The sequence below is a fragment of the Plectropomus leopardus genome, chromosome 22, assembly GCF_026936395.1.
Source record: "Plectropomus leopardus strain MGB_pleo_1.0 chromosome 22, ASM2693639v1, whole genome shotgun sequence".
In the NCBI taxonomy this organism is placed as follows: Eukaryota; Metazoa; Chordata; class Actinopteri; order Perciformes; family Serranidae; genus Plectropomus; species Plectropomus leopardus.
The window spans coordinates 18,405,193-18,426,096 of NC_142197.1; the positions used below are offsets into that span (position 1 = coordinate 18,405,193).

At 38.6% G+C, this 20,904-nt stretch overlaps 1 protein-coding gene across 1 annotated transcript; it reads left to right on the top strand.

Moving 5' to 3' along the window:
- Positions 1–1,228: 1,228 nt before the first annotated feature.
- LOC121961323 (fibulin-1-like) lies at positions 1,229–19,686 on the top strand. The gene is made up of 17 exons (XM_042511268.2): positions 1,229–1,473; positions 1,755–1,863; positions 3,142–3,277; positions 3,419–3,572; positions 7,510–7,578; positions 8,374–8,463; positions 9,276–9,413; positions 9,569–9,706; positions 10,139–10,282; positions 10,871–10,993; positions 11,166–11,291; positions 11,920–12,039; positions 12,131–12,262; positions 12,355–12,478; positions 15,558–15,700; positions 17,341–17,481; positions 17,630–19,686. The coding sequence occupies exons 1-17, from the start codon at positions 1,419–1,421 to the stop codon at positions 17,767–17,769; spliced, it is 2,082 nt and encodes a 693-aa protein (XP_042367202.1). The 5' UTR covers positions 1,229–1,418; the 3' UTR covers positions 17,770–19,686.
- Positions 19,687–20,904: the final 1,218 nt, after the last annotated feature.

Genomic DNA, 20,904 nt, shown 5'->3' on the forward strand with positions numbered 1-20,904 from the left:
AAGTGGTTCTCAAACTGAGGTCTGAACCCCTATTAGGGACTGCAAGATTTCTTTGAGGTGGTGTAAACGGACACTTTCCAAGTAGTAATGCTGGCGCCACTGTCGCAAAAACAGCTGTATTGCTGCTATTGTGTTGAGGTGATGTGCCAGGACCATGGGAACAGTGCCAATGAAAAGTCGATTTGGGTGCTTTGTCTTGGTAGATACACAGATTCCCTTGTTTAACATCATGGGGGCGGTGGTTGACATTACGACCCCATTGGTGAAATAAAGAGGTCAGGGTGGTGGATGGGTCAAACAAACACATGACTTTCACACAGGAGACAACTTGACTTCTTTTATCTTCATCTACTTGCCTTTCTCATATAGTTACATCACATTATGTACTTACATTACTTCACAAAGCACATATGTCCCGAATGTAACAAACTTTTTTTCCTAAAGCTAACAAAGTAGTTTATCCAACCACTACCACCTATGGCAGTGTTAAGAGATTGTGGTAATTTCATGTATTTCTGTGAAATCACGTTGGTTCACCATTTCCACTACTGGGGATAATAACTGCAAAGACACAAAAAGACACACAAGATACTCTTAGATTAGATTTTTTGTAATTGTTTTTTTTGTTTGCGCAATGGTTGACACACTTCCTTCATGCTGTAAGTCAAGCCTCTGTTTTCCTGCATGATTGTACCCGGTGGCACAGTGAAAGCAAAGCTCACAGGGAACCAAACTAAACACAGCTGGTGTCATTATTCTATCTCCATTACACTGTGCAATTGACTTCTATGTTACAATGATATTTTAAGCAAAAAGAGGGGGGAAAACACCTAAACTACACAAAATTATGAAAATTTGTCATACTTCCCTCCAACTTTGTGTTTTTATCATGGATTACCTTATAACTTAATATCTCAGGGGTCCTGAAACCAACCTCTTTCAAAAACTGAAGCATTTTGAAACAAAATAAGTTAAAAGTAACTACTTATTTTAGTTGTTATCTACTTTTGCTTGTTTTTTTCCCTGTCTGAAGAGTTTTGGCATTTTTTAAAAAAAACTAACTCTTCCTAAAATTCTCCTGCGTTGTTTATGTCCTACCCCCATTTGGACTCGTTTAGTGTTGTCACGTCGGCGCATCAAATAAATCCAATTATCGGCGGTGTTTGAATTATTCAGCAGCCCAGACTGACAGTTAAACACAGCTCCCTGCACCCCGCCCTCACCGCCCTCTAATCTCAAACCTCTCAAGGCGAGATCTGTGTCGCCTCTCCGGTCGCTCTGACTGAAATGTTCTCCTACGTGACGGAGCGTTAATACAGGAGACAAACTCACCGTCCACTGCTGCAGTTCAGCCGCCGATTAAACAGAAATTAATTTAAAAGGACGATCGGAGAGGGAAACGTTTAGAAGTAATTCCGATGGCACAGTGGACAATACTTTTGTTTTCTTTATACGGAGTTCTGCATGGACAAGGTAAGAAGAAAGCAAAAGTTTGGAATTTAGATGTAGAATTTGAATATATTTTCAGACCATGTTAGTGATATGAAAACTTTAATGCACTTCTTTATTTTAGGGGGTTATTATAGCCTAATGTGATGTCCTGTGGGCTTCTTTTTCAACATACTGTCTGGGTGTGAGCTCATTTTAATTAAATCTGACTCAGTCACTGGCACTCAGGGGGCAGCTGTGCCATTTTTTCCATCACGTCTCTGCTGTCTATTTCTAATCCTTGTGCCATCTTCCCAAATCTGCAGAGATTCAGCCTCCTACTGTGCAAGAGTGCTGCCTAGATGGGAGGGAGCGAGCCCTGGGAGGACAAGACTGTACAATCCTCCCCCTCATCTCCTCCTCCCAGACCTGCAGGTAAGGAACACCTGGTTTCCTCAAGATGGTCTTAAAATATGGTACAGGGACCAAAGAAGGGTCAACACAGAAGGAACACATGAAGTTTATTTTTTATTTTTCTTCTGTCGAAATGTTCCTTTAGGGTATATAGTGGTTCAGTTGGGGCCCAAAAAAATCTTCAAATTATGAATTTTGCTGGGAGAAATAATCTGTAAGCCAGTAGCTTTTGCGATGGTATGTTAAAAAGCAGGAAATACCCCAGGGGTTACAAACCCTAAATCATCTCCCCAACCCTCAAACATCCATCCTGCTACAAGGGAGTAACTAAACAGTAAGTACAGGTGTTAAGTGGCCCCCTGGAGCATTTTTATCACTAAAGGGCCCCATTTGACTGTAAGAACATGGAGGTGGCGATTGATGAAATAGAGTAACACCTGGTCAACACATGGAGGTCAGTGAAGGGAACACTTGGAGAGGAAAAACAGAGAGTTTCTTCTTATAAAGAGCAAAATGGAGCAATTTTGATATAGACTCAAAAGCAGCTTCTGACATTTGCAATGTCTTTTAACCCTTTGAAACCTAAGCAAATTGGCTTGATGTCTTCCAAAAACAAAGAAAGAAAAGCAATGAGCAACAAATGAAAAAATGACCCTGAAATTAGCAAGAAATTAGTAAAGAGTACAAGAAAATTACCTAAAAATTAGTTAAAAATAAACACAACAATAAATTAATATATAAAAACAAATTCTTAAAAGAAAAAATAAAGTAAAGATCATAAAATAAGATTTAAAAAACAATGCAATTACCTGGAAAATGTGCTTAAAAATTCTAATAAATTTGTAACATAATTTTTAATATGCAATTATCATTATGAATACAGTATAATTGTCATCTGCCTTTTTGTTTTTTGCCCAGACATTTTCCCTAGCTTTTTAAAAATAGTTTTCTACATCCACTAATTTCTTGCAATTTGTGGAACATTTCTTGACAAGTTACTTCCTGCTGAGAGAAATCGTAACAATTTGCTTAATGTTCACGAGTTAAATACTTGTGAAAGGCATATGAAAGTATTAGAAAAGTGATGTCACTCCAGGTTTCAAAGGGTTAAATTAAGGTAGGTTACTCATTGTTGCAAGAAAATATTCAACATATTGCATCATAAATCCTCTTGGGTTTCTTGGGTTCAGCAGATTGTATCTAACGTAAATATCAAACGTTTCTTCACATGCCTCTTATCCTCACGGAGCAAACATGCAGTTTCCGTTCTGACTAAGGTAAAGTTCTGTTTATTTCCAGAATCGCTCAGGAGCAATGCTGTGCAGCCACAGTAGAAGATAAACTCTGTGACAATGGCATCAAGATGGCCAAGGGGCAGGGGGCCTGTGAGAGGCCCTTCTTCCAAGGAGACCCCTGGGAGACTAAAATCTCTAAGGTTGTCCTCCTTTTCCCAACATCAATATCTGCAACCTTTACACGTCTGCTTATTCTCACAGATGATACACTTAGCTGTTTCTAAATCAATAAAGAGTGAACTTTTTTCCTCCTGTTTCACCCTCTCCTGTCTCCTGCTCAGATATGTTGTGACTGCTGCACGCTCGGCCTGATGACAGCGAGCCAGGGTTCGAGCTGTGAGCTCCGGGGTTTGTTGCTGGGGCGACAGTGTGCACACACAGCTAAAACCTGCTGTGGCAAAAATACAACCGAGGAAATCAAACCAACTGTCGAAGGTAAAACACTTTAATAGTCTTGTGTTTTCGGTCTTTTGTGTCTTGATTAGCTTCACTGTGTTATCATGAGAGAATGACTGCTGGCTGTCTGCAACACTTAAAACAATCAATATACTCGGCTATTTGCACACATTAGGTGCTAAATGGTTTGAGCACAATATGATTAGGTGCCACATTTTAAAAAGCCCACTTTCTTTGGTGCCACTCTCCAAAAAGGCCTTTATAAAGATTGTTATTATTAGATTATTAGATCTTTTATTTCTAGACAATAGCTGTAAATGATCTGGACCAAACACTGCATACTTGGTTTCATTCCAGTAAAATAGAAAGGATGACCACCAGCTTAATGTATTTTTCACATCTTGTGACTCCACATTTTATTTGTACTAAAATAGTACTCCACTGCGTTCCTGGAACAGTGGCTGACTCACGATGGACAGTTAAAAAAAGGATTAAATTTGATGCAGCAGAACCAACGTGTTAGGACTCATTACTGGGGCACTCTATTTGGATGTGCAAATTTCCTTTTTTTTTGTTTTTGTTTTTTCATTTCCAAACTTTATTCTTCTTCCCTTATCCTTATCCTTCAGCCCCAACAGACACTGACTCATGTGACATCACTGCTTGTCATGTGTGAATCATGTTGCATGTTAAATGCTTTTTAACATTTATATTGTTGTTTGCATCTTTTTGCCTTGCCCTTATGCATTCTTTTGGCATATTTTCAGACAACACAGGTCTGCAAAGCCATTTGGGCAAATTTGAGAGCAACACTTATGCACTTATAGTTTTAGAACTTTTCAACTATATTGCCCAATTTAAAACATTTGTTAGAAAAGTAATCAAATGTAACAAGTAACATTATTATTTTATCATAGTTACTTTTTAACAGGGTAAAAACGGTACAGTAATATGTTATTACATTTCATTGGTAACCCTCCTAACACTGTATATAAAGTGCTACTCACAACTTTTAAATATGCTTACTCTCTTATGTTGAGTTTTATTTGGGCTAAAAGAGCCGGTTTTCAAAAGGGGTGCGTCTCATCAAAACAGGCAGCGTTACCTCGAGCAGAGACAGCAGCTCTGTTTTCATAAACTGGATAAATGGCCTTGATGTGGCAGCTGTGGAGCACATTTCTGCCAGACAGAGAGACAGACACACTGGGTCACTGGTATTCACCAGGCTAATCTGTAGACACCTGCCAAATGGTAACTTAGGGCCAACTGGTGTTTGTAGCTTTTGTCGCCTAGCTGCATTCAGGTGAAATACACAAATGGGAGGGAAGGACAGAGCTACAAAAACACTTGATTTGAGTTATTTGTGCAGAAAAGAAAACCAACATCTCGCTGATGTAGAGTGAAGGCCAGAGTGATGACAGTGAATCACTAAAAAGGGGTTAATGCTTGACTGGATCGTGCGGAGGGAGGGGGGCAGAAGCTACGCTGCATGTCATGCGTGTAGTTTCTGGGAGATTTTTCAGTTTGTCAGTCTTATAGACTATAGCTGTGTTCGAAACTGCCCCCTATCACGGATATATTGCGCTATATAGTGTAATATAGTATATAGTGTATATAGTGTAGTGTGTATAGTGCGTTTGCCACTTTGTGTTCGAATTCTCAGCAGTTAATTTAATCCATTATAGAGTGGTGAAGTAATGAGTCCTAAAACGCGGAAGTCCGTTAGCCTTTTAGCACTTCCGGTTCCCTTGTCTTAAAGTCTATGGGTTTTTTGAATGGGTTTTCAGTAAAATGCCTTATATAAAGTCTCTGGTTAACACAGGCTAAAGACATTGAGATGTTTTGTTCTGCAACATAAAAAACAGTCGCTTAACACGGATTTTTGAACTTTTGAAAAAGGCAGTTGCTAACAAGTGGCTAAATGGGACTACAGTGTTTGTTGGGGACGTTAGACGTCATCAAACTGGACAAAGAAGCTCATTAAACTCACTTGTCCGCCTTTACAGCTTTACAGAGTAGCTCTCAAACTTTACCACTCTATATAGTGCGCTATAAGGCCGTATCAGCAGCTGTTAAACAGCACCGTCTAGCCTTCGGAGGATTTCGTGGTTTCGTCACCGGATGTTCCTGCCCGAGCCCCACCTGACAATTGCTTGACAATTTCTGCTGTCAATGCTCGCCAGACAGAGAGAGACAGAGACAGAGAGACTACACAGATTTCAGACACTACACTGAATTGTCCAAATTCAGTGTAGTGTCTGAAATCTTGTTCATTATTCCCTATAGTGTACTATATAATACACAGCTTGTATATAATATCTGTGTCTTTAATATAGTCTATGATAAGTCTGCGTCATTCCCATTCATAAGTGTGATGACTCCACAGAGAAAGAGTTTATTACTCACAGTGTGGAGCAGCATTACAATGACAAAGGTGTAGAAATTAACAGTGGACAATTGATTTCTTGCTAGCTAATGTTAGATAAACTGGGTAACGTCACATTAGCTAGTGCTGTTGTTTAACTTTGGGTTATCTGACTTGCTCTCCCTTTCAGAAATTTGATAACTGTCGTGTTAAATCTCCATGAAAAGTGGCTAAATTAATGTCAAATAAATCTATTGTAGTAGTCCAATGAAATTACCCAAGTAAAGCGACCTCAAATTGTAACTAACTAGCTACAATATCTGAGTAAATGTCAACCAGAAGCCTATCATTAAGTCACGAGTAGGGCTGTGGGAAGACGTTTCTAGTTGGGGGTGCTGTGATAAGCGCTCATTTTGTGTGTAAATATAATCAACAGGATAATCCCCTTAAGTATGAATCGATTTTAATTAGTTTTTTCTAAAGGCGTATATTGTAAAAAATCCCTCTATATTGTAACATTCTATTATAACATGTGCTACTGCAATATGGATCAAACATGTCACCACACTCAGATTACTCATAGTTTTACAGGTTAAGTCAATCAGAGCACTGCACACATATCCAAAACACACAGTATTTTAACCTCAAAAATACATCACAGTATTTAAACCTTCGACCGCGCACACACAGTCACACACAAACACGCATGCACGTGTAAAACTGCACGGCGGCAGAACAGACGCTGTACCTTGGCTGGGTTTGTGCTTCACAAAAGTGGGTTGGCACTCAAGGGTTTACGAGAAAAAGTCACTTATGAGTGCATTAATGTCCAAACTGTTCGAAATGTCTGTGTGCACATTCATCAGGGACAGGCACGTGAGTCTACAGCAAGCTGACCCACGTAACGTCCGTTGACCGTGATGCTTAGTGTTATTTAAATAACTAGTAATTATTCAGTGTTTCTAGCAACATTTTAAAACTTACTTAAGCCTTCATTTTTTGGTAAATACCAACAGAAAAAAATATTAAATTTTTTTTTTTCATTTCGAAGAGTGTTGTGATGTTGGCCTTTTCTAACAGGGGGTGCACCCCTACTTCCCATGGCCATCCTTACAAGGCAGCGACACTCATCATTATGCCATGAGTAACTCCTCATACATCACATTCATTCAACTCTAGATATCATTGCTCGTTCAGCTTCAACTGAACAAATTACTGAGGTGGTTAAACACATGTATGTTTTGTGAAACGTTGCTGTTGTAACTGCAGTTGAGCTGATTTATAAAAAGGTCTGTATATATAGGCTGAATATTTAAACATTTGATTTGTGCAAGTGCAGTCAGATAAAGCTCCATGTTAAAAAAAATCTGCCAGAAACTACACGCTGCTGTGACTTGATGACTCCACTGTGAGCATCTGATGACGCGCTGCGGAGTTCCCACCCCCTTTCCTTCCAGATGATCCATTCTCGCATAAACCTTAAAATGGCCTCAGAGTCATGGAGTTGTTCTCGCTGATGAGTCTGACACTGTGCTCTTCAGTTATTCAGGGAATTTTGCTGTTTTTAAAAAGTCATGTTTGGGTTTAATGAGGCATTTTTTTTCCCAATAGAACCGATGACAGAAAAGCCTAAGACCAACGATACCACCAAGCCTCCAGAGGGATCAGACCCCTGTAAAGGTTTGGCATCTTCATTTCTCAACGTGATCTCCTTTGTTTTAATCAGAGCTGTAAGAGGCTTAAGCTCCAGCCTCTTGGCGGCTTTTTCTTCCGTCGGCCAGTGACATAGTTCCTGTGAAGTAGGACAAACACTGTACCTTACACTGTAAAATCAGTTAAGTTGATTTTACTTTTTTTAATCTAACCTTTTCTAAGTCTAGAAAACCGATTGCCTTGAAAAATGTAAGCCAATATAACTATTAGTCTTAATCTATATTTACTTAATATCTAATTGTTATGTTCATTTTAAATGTAGTTATATTTACTTGATTTTTGCAACTTAAAATTGACAAGTTTAATTAAATCAGTCTTTCTAAGTTTTAGCAGCTTCAGTAAACCGAGTATACTGTGCTATAAATCTGTATGGTTGCAAACTAGCTAATCATATTTATCTTGTCAAGAAACATATTGAACATGTTAATAAAACAGAACTCGCAGAGCTCCTAACTTCATCATTGCCAAAATCCTCTTTCTCGAATTGAGTCAGACTAACTTGATTTACTGAAGTTACCGACACTTAAAAAAAGTAATTTCACTTGACATTTTTTAGTTGCAACAAATTCACAAAATTAAGTAAATATGGCTAAATTTCAAGTACATTTAACACGTAGATATAAAGTAAACAAATTAAGATTTAAAGTTATATTCATTTTACTTTTTCAAGGCAATTGGTTTCCAAGGTTAATCAAAGATCAACTTGTCAGATTTTACAGTGTATGATGACTACTGCTCTATGTGTCTCTCTGCTGTTTTCAGACTCCATTTGCTCCCAGTTGTGTGACGTTAATGGTACATGTGCATGCCTGGGTGGTTATCAGCTGCAAAAGGATGGAATTAATTGTCAGGGTAAGTTTTGTAAATGGAAGTATGACTGTAATTACCTACTTTTAATTAGTGATTTCTAGCCTGTCCAAGCTGCATGGCTCTCAGGATGGAAGTGACAGTTTGTCTGTTCACACTGAAATATCTTAACAACGATTAGATGGATTGTAATGAAGTTCACTGTCAACATATCAACATGGAACCATTTCCATTCCAGTTTATTGCACCTAATTTTGAATCGCTCTGAGCAATTCAACCAAAAGTAAATTGGTTCGGGCCTGTGTTTGTCCCACATGATGTGTTCAAGCACTGTTGGAAATTTAAAAATCCAACAGTAGTTTCTGTTTTTAAAGTTTTTGACTGTAATATATACTGTAGTTTGGCTGTTTTTCATTTTGGCAGGTTTGCGATTGGAAGGCATGTTTTCTTTAAGAATTACCAAACATTTTTAAAGAAAAAAAAATCACCCAAAATAGTTTAGAGAACAAAATTGCCACAAAAAAAGAAAACAAAAAAGAAAACAAAAGTTTTTAAAAAAAATTATCAAAATATTTAAAAGAAAATTTCAGGCTAAGCATTAAGTCAGTAAATCCTACAGATGCCCCTGGTTTTAACTGATTGCACTTAAATTTTGCAATATTTTTTTATTTGTTGCATTTTAAGCCCATGTATTATTTACATTTTGTCACATTAAATTGAATTTCTCCAATGTGTGGACCTTGAACTAATGACTCAGGACAAATCTGGACTCAGTGGCTGGACACGTTGGGACCTATTGCTTTAATACACAGATTGACTGGTTTCTCTTATTATTGAGTGGATGTCTCTCTCCTCAGATGTCAATGAGTGTCTGACTGGCAGTCACAACTGCGTCCTTGGCCAAGTTTGCATCAACACAGAGGGTTCTTTTCGCTGTCAGAGGGAAACCAGCTGTGGCACTGGATATGAACTCAAAGAAGACAACAGTTGCCAAGGTAACGAGCCAGGAAAAAAAATTACAATTTTAGTTACTTAATACCAAGTAGTAAAAATAACCAAAACATGTCCTATAATTTACAGTATTCCAAGTAAAAAAGTATTGCACTGCATATTTATGCTTTGATGACATTTTCCTCCTTGCCCTTTCCAGACATAGATGAGTGTACTTTGGGGACCCATAACTGTGGACCTGACTTTTTGTGCACCAACACAGCAGGCTCGTTCCGCTGCCGCCCAAAAGAGAGATGTTCAGATGGTTTCATTCAGGATGCAATCGGCAGCTGTATTGGTGAGTTTAGTACCCCCAATAAGGAAAGGAAGCATGCACCTACTCATGGTACCACAGTGATGCTAGGTGAGCTAGCAGTAGATGCACACTTCCTTCTGTGCATTGATTCAGTTGGCCAGTGTAGTTCTGAAAATAGGTCCCACGTGAAACTGCTCACAATAAGATTTGTGGATTATCTTTAGTAACTAGGTCATGATTTCTGCAAAGAAACATTGCTGTTGAGTTTTACAAGCATATTTTTTTAGTGCTTTGAGCACCAAAAGCCGAGTGCCATCTATTTCCATTATATTAGAGACAAGGCAGACATCTCCAACACTCGGCAACTTACACCAAAACAATCTAGACTGATAAACAGCACTACAGGTAGGAGGAAATACGTATGTGTAGTTTTTAATTTGGAGTGAACTGTCCTTGTTACTGTTCTCTCATTAGATGTAAATGAGTGTTTGGCCCACACCAGTCCATGCCTGCCTGGCCAAACTTGTATCAACACAGTGGGCTCCTACACTTGTCGCAAGAACACGGTCACCTGTGGACGCGGCTATCATCTAACTGAGGATGGCACACGTTGTGAAGGTAGGTCACAATGAATTATTTTCCTTTGTTTGTAAAATCTTTAATATTGGGGGCTATTCACAAGTATTTAAGTCTTTGAACCCTGAGCAAATTGGTGCAATTTCTTTTAAAAAAGATGGGGAAAAAAACAATAACCAACTTGGTAAGAAATGTTCCACAAACTGCAAGAATCAATTCGATATAGAAGGTTATTTTTTTTTAAAAATGTAGGGGAAAATGTCTAGGGAAAAAAGAAAAAGGCTATGGAAAAACTATATGTATGACTAACTGTCATAATTACACATTTAAACTTATGTTACAGAATTAATAGAACTTTAAAACACTTTTCCACGCCATTCCCTTTTTTCTTTACTAACATTTTGCTGGTTTTATTATTTTTATTTTTATTTGTTTATTTTACAAATTCTTAGGTAATTTTCTTGTACTTACTAATCTCAAATTGAAAATTTAAGGCTAATTATTTTTCTTTTATTGCCCATTGCCTTCTTCCCATGTTTTTGAAAAAAATCAAACCAATTTGCTCAGATTTCAAAAGGTTAATTTTCCATTTTTCAAACTAAACTGTAATATTTTCCCTTCATGTTACAGATGTGGATGAGTGCCGTACAGGGAATGTGTGTGGCGGCCATGGTTGCATCAACCTGCTGGGCTCGTACCGCTGTGAATGCAGAATTGGCTTCATCTTCAACAGTATCACCAAACTGTGTGAAGGTGCAGTGCAAATCCATCACTATACTTATGCTTCAACTATCATATTCTGTGCATGTCAGTTTTGAAAGAACGTATTTTTGGTAGAGTAGAAAGAAGTGGTACAAGACAAGTGGAGAATGGAACTGGTCAGTTCTGAGTCTCAGATTCATCGCCTGACCCCTGTGTTCCTTAGATATCAATGAATGCAGGCATTATCCCGGACGACTCTGCGCCCACAAGTGTGAGAACACAGAGGGGTCCTACCAGTGCAGCTGCACCACTGGCTTCAAGCTGTCGCATGATGGCAGAAACTGTGAAGGTAAAATCACTCCTCATTTTTCATTAAGACTTACGTTATAGAAATATATAGAAACCCCTTTCTGCCAGTGTGATTGAAAGAAAAATAAATAAATAAATGTAAAGCCCATTCCCTCCAATTTGATGACAAAAAAATACTTAAAGTATTTATAATGAGAAACCTTATCAAAATAATAACACTATCTCAAAATAATGACGTAGTATCTTAATATAATGACTTAATATCTCCAAATACTGAATTAATATCTCAAAATAAAGACTTACTATTCTTAAAATAATTATGTTCTTAATTAACAGTATAAAGAAGCCAGTTTCCGCCAATGTGATGAAAAAAAAACAACCTGTAAATCATTATAATGAGAAATGTTATCTAAGTAATTACAAAATCTCAAAATAATGATATTGTATCTTAAAATAATGTATTAATATTCCATAATGATTTAGCAGCTAAAAATAATGGCTTAGTACAGTTTCTCATCATTGAGATAAGTTACATTGGCAGAAATGAGCTTCCATAGCTACAAAATCTTTCAGCTGTATGTTCGAACCCAATTGTTTCATAGACGTAGTCTTTATGAAGTCATATCTGACACATTTTAAGGTATGTATCTGTGCCTTTATGCTGACAGATGTCAATGAGTGTGAAGCCAACCCCTGCAGCCAGGAGTGTGCAAACGTCTACGGCTCCTACCAGTGCTACTGTCGCCGTGGTTACCAGCTGAGTGACATTGATGGGATAACATGTGAAGGTAGTGTCAGCCTTCATGGTGTTTGGTGATGAAGCAAATTAACTTGAAAGTGATCACATGCTGACTAGCCTTTACTATCTCTTACTCTCAGATATTGATGAGTGTGCCCTGCCGAGTGGAGGTCATGTGTGTTCCTACCGCTGCTCCAACGCCCCAGGAAGCTTTTACTGTACCTGCCCACCGACAGGCTACACACTCGCACATAACGGACGCACATGCCAAGGTCAGTCGACAAACCTTTGCTGCTTTTGTTAATAAAGATAGAGTGGAAACATATATTAAATGTTGAACCTTTGCTTCCCCTGTTGTTTGCAGATATTGATGAATGTGCAGCAGGGAGCCATACCTGCTCTGTCTCTGAAAGCTGCTTCAACGTCCAGGGAGGATTTCGCTGTCTGTCCTTTGCCTGTCCTCCGAACTTCCGGCAAGCAGCACATGGGTAAGAGCTGGTTATAAAGAGCTGGTTGAAACAAAAGGGTGGATTGTCCCCAGCTGAGCATGATCTGGGCATGCATCTTACTTGTTCATTGTATAAAGACTCTGTCCTCATTTTACATCTTTTTTCTTGTTTCACTCATTTTCTCGGATGTGTTCATTCGGTTTTGGCCTGCTATTGACCTTTTTGGTCATACCCTCTTTACTCACTCTTCAGCTTCCGTCATTTTTTCGTCTTTCCCTGACCTTTTCCTCTTTTTCTACCCATACACGCAGCCTTTTCTGCCCTCCATCCAATGAGCATTCCATTTTGTCCCTTTCAGCCGTTGCGAGCGCGTAACTTGCGAGTTCACGCAGGATCCCGCGTCGTGTTTCTCGCTACCGCTGAGAATCTCCTTCTACAACATCAGCTTCCCAACCAATACTCCTGTACCTGCCGTTGTTTTCCGAATGGGGCCCTCGAATTCCGTGCCGGGAGACAAAATGCTGTTCGAGATAGTCTCTGGAGACGAGGAGGGATACTTCGGCATAGAGCAGCATGCTCATGGAGGAGAGATCTCACTGCGCCGTACCTTATCCCAGCCCCGAGACTTCTTCCTGACCGTGGAGATGAGGCTAATTCGCTATGGAAAGGCACATTTGTACATGGCCAAGATCGCGGTATTTGTCACTGATGAGCAGCCCACTCGGCCCACAACGACATTTCCTTATTAGAAACTTAAAGGAATACTTTGGAGTGTTTTAAGTTCATTCTTATTTTGAACTTATAACCCCTGTATTACATAGGTGGTTTGGGGTGTCATCTAGCCTATCTAGCTTTTTTTTTTTAAATATAGAAATCACAAATTCAGCCTGCCATCTACTCTTTAATAAACTGCTGGCTTGAGACAGGGACTAGTTCCCGCAGCACTCACAGTTAATACGTGGCAATAAAAAAACAACTTACCCAAAACTAAAATGATGCTACAGTCTATTATGGTGAATTTGAGTAGTTATCCTTTTAAAAAATATATATTTAACGTTATATTTATAGCCAAGTTCTTCTCAGCATACATCTGAGAGGACTGATACCACTCTCATGTCTGTATGCTAAATATGAAGCTACAGCTGGTAGCCGCTTAGCTTAATTTAGCACATAGATAGGAAACAGGGAAACAGCTTACCTGGCTTTGTCTCCAAATCTAGCAAAGAAATAGTCAGACACATAACCCCAACAAAGGAGATAAAAAGTTAGGGACCTTTAGAGCTTTATTACTTAAGGGCAGAGCCAAGCTAGCTGTTTGCTATAGCAATTTGTTTAGGCAGAGCTAAGCTAGCTGTTTTCTGTTTCAATGCTAAGCTAAGGTAACTGGGTGCTGTAGCCATATATTTAACAAATAGACATGAGTGTGGTGTTTATCCTCTCATCTCACCCTCAGCAAGAAAGTCAATAAAGGTATTTTCCACCAAAATAACAAACAAACTATTCATTCAATGTTGTGTTTTTTTTTTTACAGTGATTGACAGGTTGGTTATAAAAGCAGCAAGTCAAAATTGCAAATGGATTGCATTTGTGCATATAATGCAGTCCTGGGGATGCATTATTTCAAAGCAATCCCATGTTTTTCAACTGTTTTAACACTTTGCATTTTTATTGTTATTTATTCTAGCATATAAAACAATAGTAGATGTTAGGAATATTGCTGTACCACTAGATGGGGCACATTAGCTGTTGAGGATCTCCATGACAGGATTGGTCATGTGCATCCACATGCATTGGTGGCAGCTAACTCTACCTCGTGTCTGTGTGGCAGCTTCCCTTTATGTGTACTTTCTATGTGCTTTGAATTAAAAAGTGACAGATAAAGAATGGCTCTTTTAATTTTTAAGCACACACACACTTACACATACACACCAGCAATGCTTTTCTTCCTTTTCTCTCGTGCTTCCTCCACTGTGGTCATTTGTTATGTTGAGAGCAATTTTTCCTATGATGTGTTCCAAGCAGCCTCACCGTAGGATCAAACAGGCCTTGCCGTAGCGGACTGCAAGAAAAATAAGCGTGGCGCTTATTTATGGGCACCTGGGGCTCAGCCAGCATGGGGGCTCAATTAGTGGTGGAGCAGCATTACAGCTCATATGATGGATGGTGCTTTTAGTGTTGGTATTGGGTGGTTATCAGTTGATTTGCTGTAAATGATACCAAAAGGCCAGTAGCTGTGCTGGTCAGCTGGATAAATGAAGCCAGACAAATTTTCCACTGTTCCACTTTCCTCCTGGTGGTTTTTGGGGTTTAATGCATAGAGCTGATTGAAAATGCAAAGATATAAAATATATGAGGTATTTATCCTCTTAAATCTTTGGATCATATAACCACCTTCTGTCCAAAATGCTAACTTAATTATTTCAAATATGTAAAAATAGTGAAATACTGTATGTTATAATAATAGTATCTGTATTTTTGGACTGGACAGTTGTTTGGAAATGCTGATTCTGCTGCTGATCCTGTCAAAAATTTTTTCCCGTTAACCACATGAATATGATGTCATTGATCACATCAAATGACATTCATTCTTACATATCCTCCCCTGGTTTTCTGCCATCCAGTTTTTCCTTCGTGCAGCGTTTTCTTGCTGTGGAACACCACACAATCATCTCTGTGGCTTTGGCCTCATGCTCAGTGAACAACTTGGACTCACCTGCTTGTTGCTAATTACACGGCTCTGCTCCCTTTGCAAGTTTTTGAGGTCGTATTTGAAAGCACTACTGTCTTCACGTCAGGGAACCCCACGAATATGATTTTGGGTTGTGGAATCAGGGTTTGGCTTCTTTTTAAGGCACCCGTTCCTTGGTTAACCGTGGAGGTCTATGGGGCTATTCAGGTGTTGCCAGGTTCTTCTCGCTCAACTCATCTGTGCAGCTGTGGTCAAAGCTTTTTCTAATGAATACTGTTATGTACTGTATAGGTTAAAAATGTAAGAAATTCACACTTCTTCTTGTGTGTTTTCTGATGTCCTTGGCATGTATAAGCATCTCTTTTCTCCAAATTTCCTTCAATACTTCCTTCTTGCCTCCTTTCTATAATTGCTGTTTGTCCTTTTCAGGTCCAGAAGAGATGCTTCAGTCAATGTGCGCTGTGTCAAGGCCTGCCAACCTAACGACATCGGCTGCAATCTCGATCCCATCCACCTCATCACCCACACCTCCCTCTCTCTGCCGACCTTCAGAGACTTCAGTGAACCAGAGGGTAAGACAAGATGGAAGTACAACAAGCTCTTAATATGTTTTTAGCCTTGATAAACTTGTTAACCAGGTGCACTCTAAATTACATGTTATTGTGTGCATGTGTTTCTGTAATGCAGGTGTGAATAAGTGGTAGTAGTCTGCATCATATATATAACCATGTTAGTTCCAGTGGGTTTTGGATGAGCTTTTTATGCCTCTACACCCTTGAAAGTCGGAGGCATTATGTTTCTGAGTTGTCCGTTCCACTCTCATGAATGTGATATCTCAAGAATGCCTTGAGGAAATTTCTTCAAATTTGGCACAAAAGCCCACATGGATGACAGATGAACTGTTTAGATTTTGGTGGTCAAAGGTCCTTAATGTGTGACCTTACATTTGTCTCATTTTCCTGAGCCCAATATCTCAGAAAGGCCTTTGTGGAGTTTCCTCAAATTTGTCTCTAAATTTCAATTAAACTCAACAATAAACGTATTAGAATTTGGTTGTCAAAGGTCAAGGTCATCGGGACCTTGTCCATATTTATATCTCAAGAGGGCCATGAGGAAATTTCCTCAAATTTGGAACAAATGTTCATTTGGACTAAAAGATGAACTGATTAGAATTATGTGGTCAAAGGTCACTTTGACCTCACAAAACACGTTTTTGGCTAAAACTCACGAATTAATACGCTAGTTATGACAAAATTTCACACAAATGTCAAATAGGATGAAATTATTAAGTGATGTCATTTTATATCCCAAAAGATCAAAGGTCAACTTCACTGTGACATCATAATGTTCAGCAAAACACTTTTCTGGCAATTACTCAACGTTATAACTCAGGAACTAAAATGGAGATGTTTGATCAGACAATGAACTGGTGACATTAATCTTGGGTGTACACCTTGAAACTTTGCTGATTGTATTGATCTTCTGTGAAGGTAGGTTGAAGATGTGTGTGAAGCATCCATGTTTTAGAATATGTGGCTTCTGGGCAGCAACATCCATATGTCTACTGTAATGGCTACATATGACTCCGGACAGACATTTATGTAAACTGTAAGTGTAGCTTGACTGGTTTGCGGAGGCATACAACCGTGAGAAGGTAATTCTGGTCACAGATTATAATAGTCAAGTAAAAGTTACCTTGAGCAAATGTACAGCACTTCTTTTACCGGTAACTTGGATTATGTTTCTGTAATGAGCTATCATATTTTACCAATTCACAATTCTGTTAGTCATTTAGTGTCAAGATTTCCAGGCGAACCTTGATTCAAATCCTAAATGCAATAACTTAGTTACATAAAAATATTATTGACTATCAAATAGTCCTGATTGTTCTGAAAAGGAAAATGTGCAATGCATCCATATTTGAAGCTGATAAGAGATTTTGAGAGGCTGCTTAATACAAGTAGGATCTGGTCCTGGGCTGACAGAGTTAACTCGCTAGCTTGTAATAGCACATTCTAGAATTATTTGCAGCCTCATTGAAATACAACTTTCCACCCACCAACCTGCCACAGCGCATAAGATTCAATTACTTGTTTCAACCCACAGAACAATTGTTTAATCATATCTTAAATATCTGATTTGGACAACCAGGCACACTTAGTGGTTTGCTTCCATCAGACTAATACAAACTTTGAAACAATTCTTCCAACAGAAATAGTCTTCCTGCGGACAGTTGCGGCAGCTAACCCTGCTCCTCTACCTGGTGCCACCGATGTTTTCTTTGACATCCTGTCTGCAGATGACCAGTTCTCTTTTGACGTGGAGAAACGCTCGCACCAGGGCATGATTATGGGTAAGAAGAGAGAACATCACTTGGAAGCAGGCATTTCTTTATCAAATCCATCAATGAAATGTTTAAACTAGGGCTGCATAATATGAGGAAAATATCTTTCCCAAAACAAACTTTAAGTCACTAATCCTAATATGTGTCATCTGTGTAGGTGTTGTTCGGCAGGTGAAACCTATCATTGGCCCCAAGGACCTTGTGTTGGAGGTGGCTATGAACTATGTCAAGTCAGGGGTCATTTCCCATCGCAATGTTGTCATCATCCATGTCTTCATCTCTGAGTTCTGGTTCTGAGCAGAGCTAAGGTGTGAATGATCCTGCAATACAACAGCAATACAACGCAGTACAATACCTAATTTCTAACTTCCATATACAGTTTTGAATGTCTGGAGGCGCCACACTTATCATTTTAAAACACCTCAAATGTTAATGCTGTTGCATGCAAGATAAGATAAATCATTGGATTGGGGTCATATGCAAGGGCTTTATATGCACTAAAAACAGCTACAAATGGGAAGGATTGGAGTACTTTCATACTGTGGAAATCAAGCTTTTTTCATGTGGCACTTAACAGCTCTCATAGGAATGAATGAGGTCCCACCTCCATGGCTGTATCCAGGTTTTCTTGATACATCCATGACAGAATGCATTGCACAGCTGCTTACATAGGCAATGAATGGTGAAGAGTGGAAATGAAGGATCCTGTGGACACATACTATAAGAGTCTAGAACAATGTTAGCAGCTCTGTGAGACTGTATTTATAGCCACAGTGGTGCTTTGAGCGAATTTAATTTTGAGCTAATTTCAGCATTGCTAACATGTTTGCAGTGACAATGCTAGCAAGCTAATGTCTAGCAGGTATATATTAACCCTCTCAGTTTAATCTGTTAACATGCTAACATTTGCTAATTAGATAAGCCCTTCTAGCCCTCTCTCACAAAAATAATCGAAAACAATTGGAGGCTGTCATTTAGTGCCCCAGGGATAACGTTTTCCTGTAGGTCATCCCAGAAAGCTGATGTGACCCTGGTTCCCTCGTCCAAAAGCCTGTGGGATTTTTCCATTGGATTTTGGATTATTGCAGAAAATAAGCTCTATAGTAAACAAACGTTTGTGAAACTTACAGGATTTGGTCTGCAAAATCATTTTCACAAATGAACACCACTTTCTGGATTTTTAAAGCCTAAATGTAATCGCCAGAAGTAAAAAGCTATTGCTAGGCTAAAATGAACTACACTACAGCCATGTTGCCACCACTGCAAGGCTGTAAAGTTTGATGTGATTTATGTTCTGTCTCATTAGGCTACTTAGCAACTGTCTTTTTTAAGACACATAAAAGCTAAAAGGTTTGCGAGTGGGTTATTTACTGACATATTTTATGTTGAACAAAATGTCTCCTAAGCTTGTGGTAACCACTGACCTTATGTAAGGCTTCTAACTAAAACAGCATTCAAAAAAAACATTGATTTTGAGACAAGAGAACGGGAGGTGCTGAAATGCAAATGGATTTCTGGGTTTTAGGGCTCATTCCTGGGGTTCTCTATAACTGTTTGTAAGAGGTGGTGGCATGCTCATTTTACCCTTATTCTAAAGATAGTGTTATCTTATGAAACTAAACAACCTCGCTTGTTGGGAATGAGGCTAAATAACACTCCAAATTTGTGCTAAATTTTTCCAAATTTGGCCATTTTTAAGGGCTATTTACAGTTATGGCTTTTGATTTTGCTGTGTCACCCCAAGATTTTCCTTAGCCCCATCTGGCTATCCCCTCAGTTTTTGGGGGTGCTACTTCATCCATCCAACCAACCAACCAACCAACAAACACTGTGTAAAACAGTTCTCACATTAAAAAGTAACTTACTTCTAACTTGATACCTCTATCCAGATGTAACGGAAAAGTACATTCCATTTACAGGATTGTAATAAAATACTGCTATAGATTAATAGAATACCTTCATCTCCGCAACCACTGTTTGTTGTGTTTAACTTAAGTTCAGACTTTGTTGTCATGAGTGCCACTATGATAGACAGTTGGTCGCCTTGTGGAGCGGTTTGATATTTGCTCCATTTCATCTGTTTTGACAGTCCCGATTCGACACACTTCATTTGATATTAAAAAACATCATCAATGGACTTGCTTTCAACACTGATTGTGTTTTGTACCATCAGACTGTGCCACCATCTGTGAATAATAAAGACTGAGCGGTAAATTGTGTTCATGTTTTTTACTGAAAATAGCTCGCTCCTCTACCACTGCAGACTAAACCAGCCGTCCTCTAGTTAGCATAACTGAGGTTTCTAGAATAACTAAAATCTGATAGGATGTCCTGTTTTTCCTGGAACTCAACCCCTCAGAATCCCCATCAAACTGTACTGCTTCCACTTAGTGAGGATATTTCCAGCTATTCCACTCAGAAGAATGAATAATGGGAATCCGTTACTGGGAATGTTTGGATCTTTGGATATCCCATCTTAAAGTGGACAAATTGCTTGAGGTGGATACTTCTCACCATCCATAATCAACTCTCTTCCTCATTGATCCGCCTCTCACCACTGCTGTGCTGTGCCTGGCCAGTGAAAACACAGGGGACAACTATATGGAAGAAAATCCTGTAATCTAAAGTTCGCCACTCTTCATGGATATCCCAAAGGCTTGTCCTGTGGCTTTGTTGTTGCAGCTGTCCCACAGCTTGTCCGAGCTCAATCAATGGATCTTGTGACATGTAAACATTGCTTTAGGTGAATGGACATCAGATGTGAGTGCAGCTGCACCTTACAGCCGATCTAAAACTTCTTTTGCAGCAATTATTGGAGTTTATATTGTGGGTATGTCTAAGAATAGGTACACAGTACACTTATTTAATAAAATAAAATAAAATAAAATAAAATATGAAATGAGAGCTACCCATTTGCCCAAATAACACTCTCAAACACCTTACATGTCAAAACAAGACAGAAAAAAAGAAACCACAAATATTAATTAGCATAATCTAAACAAAATCTCCCGTTAATGATGAAAAATTAATATTTTTCTATTAAAAAAAAAGTTCTTATGTGTTCTTGGGTGCCTGTCAGTCATGGGCCCTTGAATTGTCCTAACTTTTCTCCCCCATATGGCGCCCCTGCAAACAATTACTGTAATGCAACATCTAAAACCCTTTTTGTTATTACCCTTATTATTTTAACTGCAGTGTGTATATATATATATATATATATATATATATATATATATATATATATATATATATATATATATATATATATATATATATATATATATATATATATTGAACATAAGAAAAAGGAACATGTTATATGGCTTTTCTTGAAAGTTCTGTGACCAGTGAATTTTTTTAATTTTTGTTTTGCACATACTATTTATCTCAGACCAATAAAAATGATTGATAGATGATTGTTTCATTCGGAGC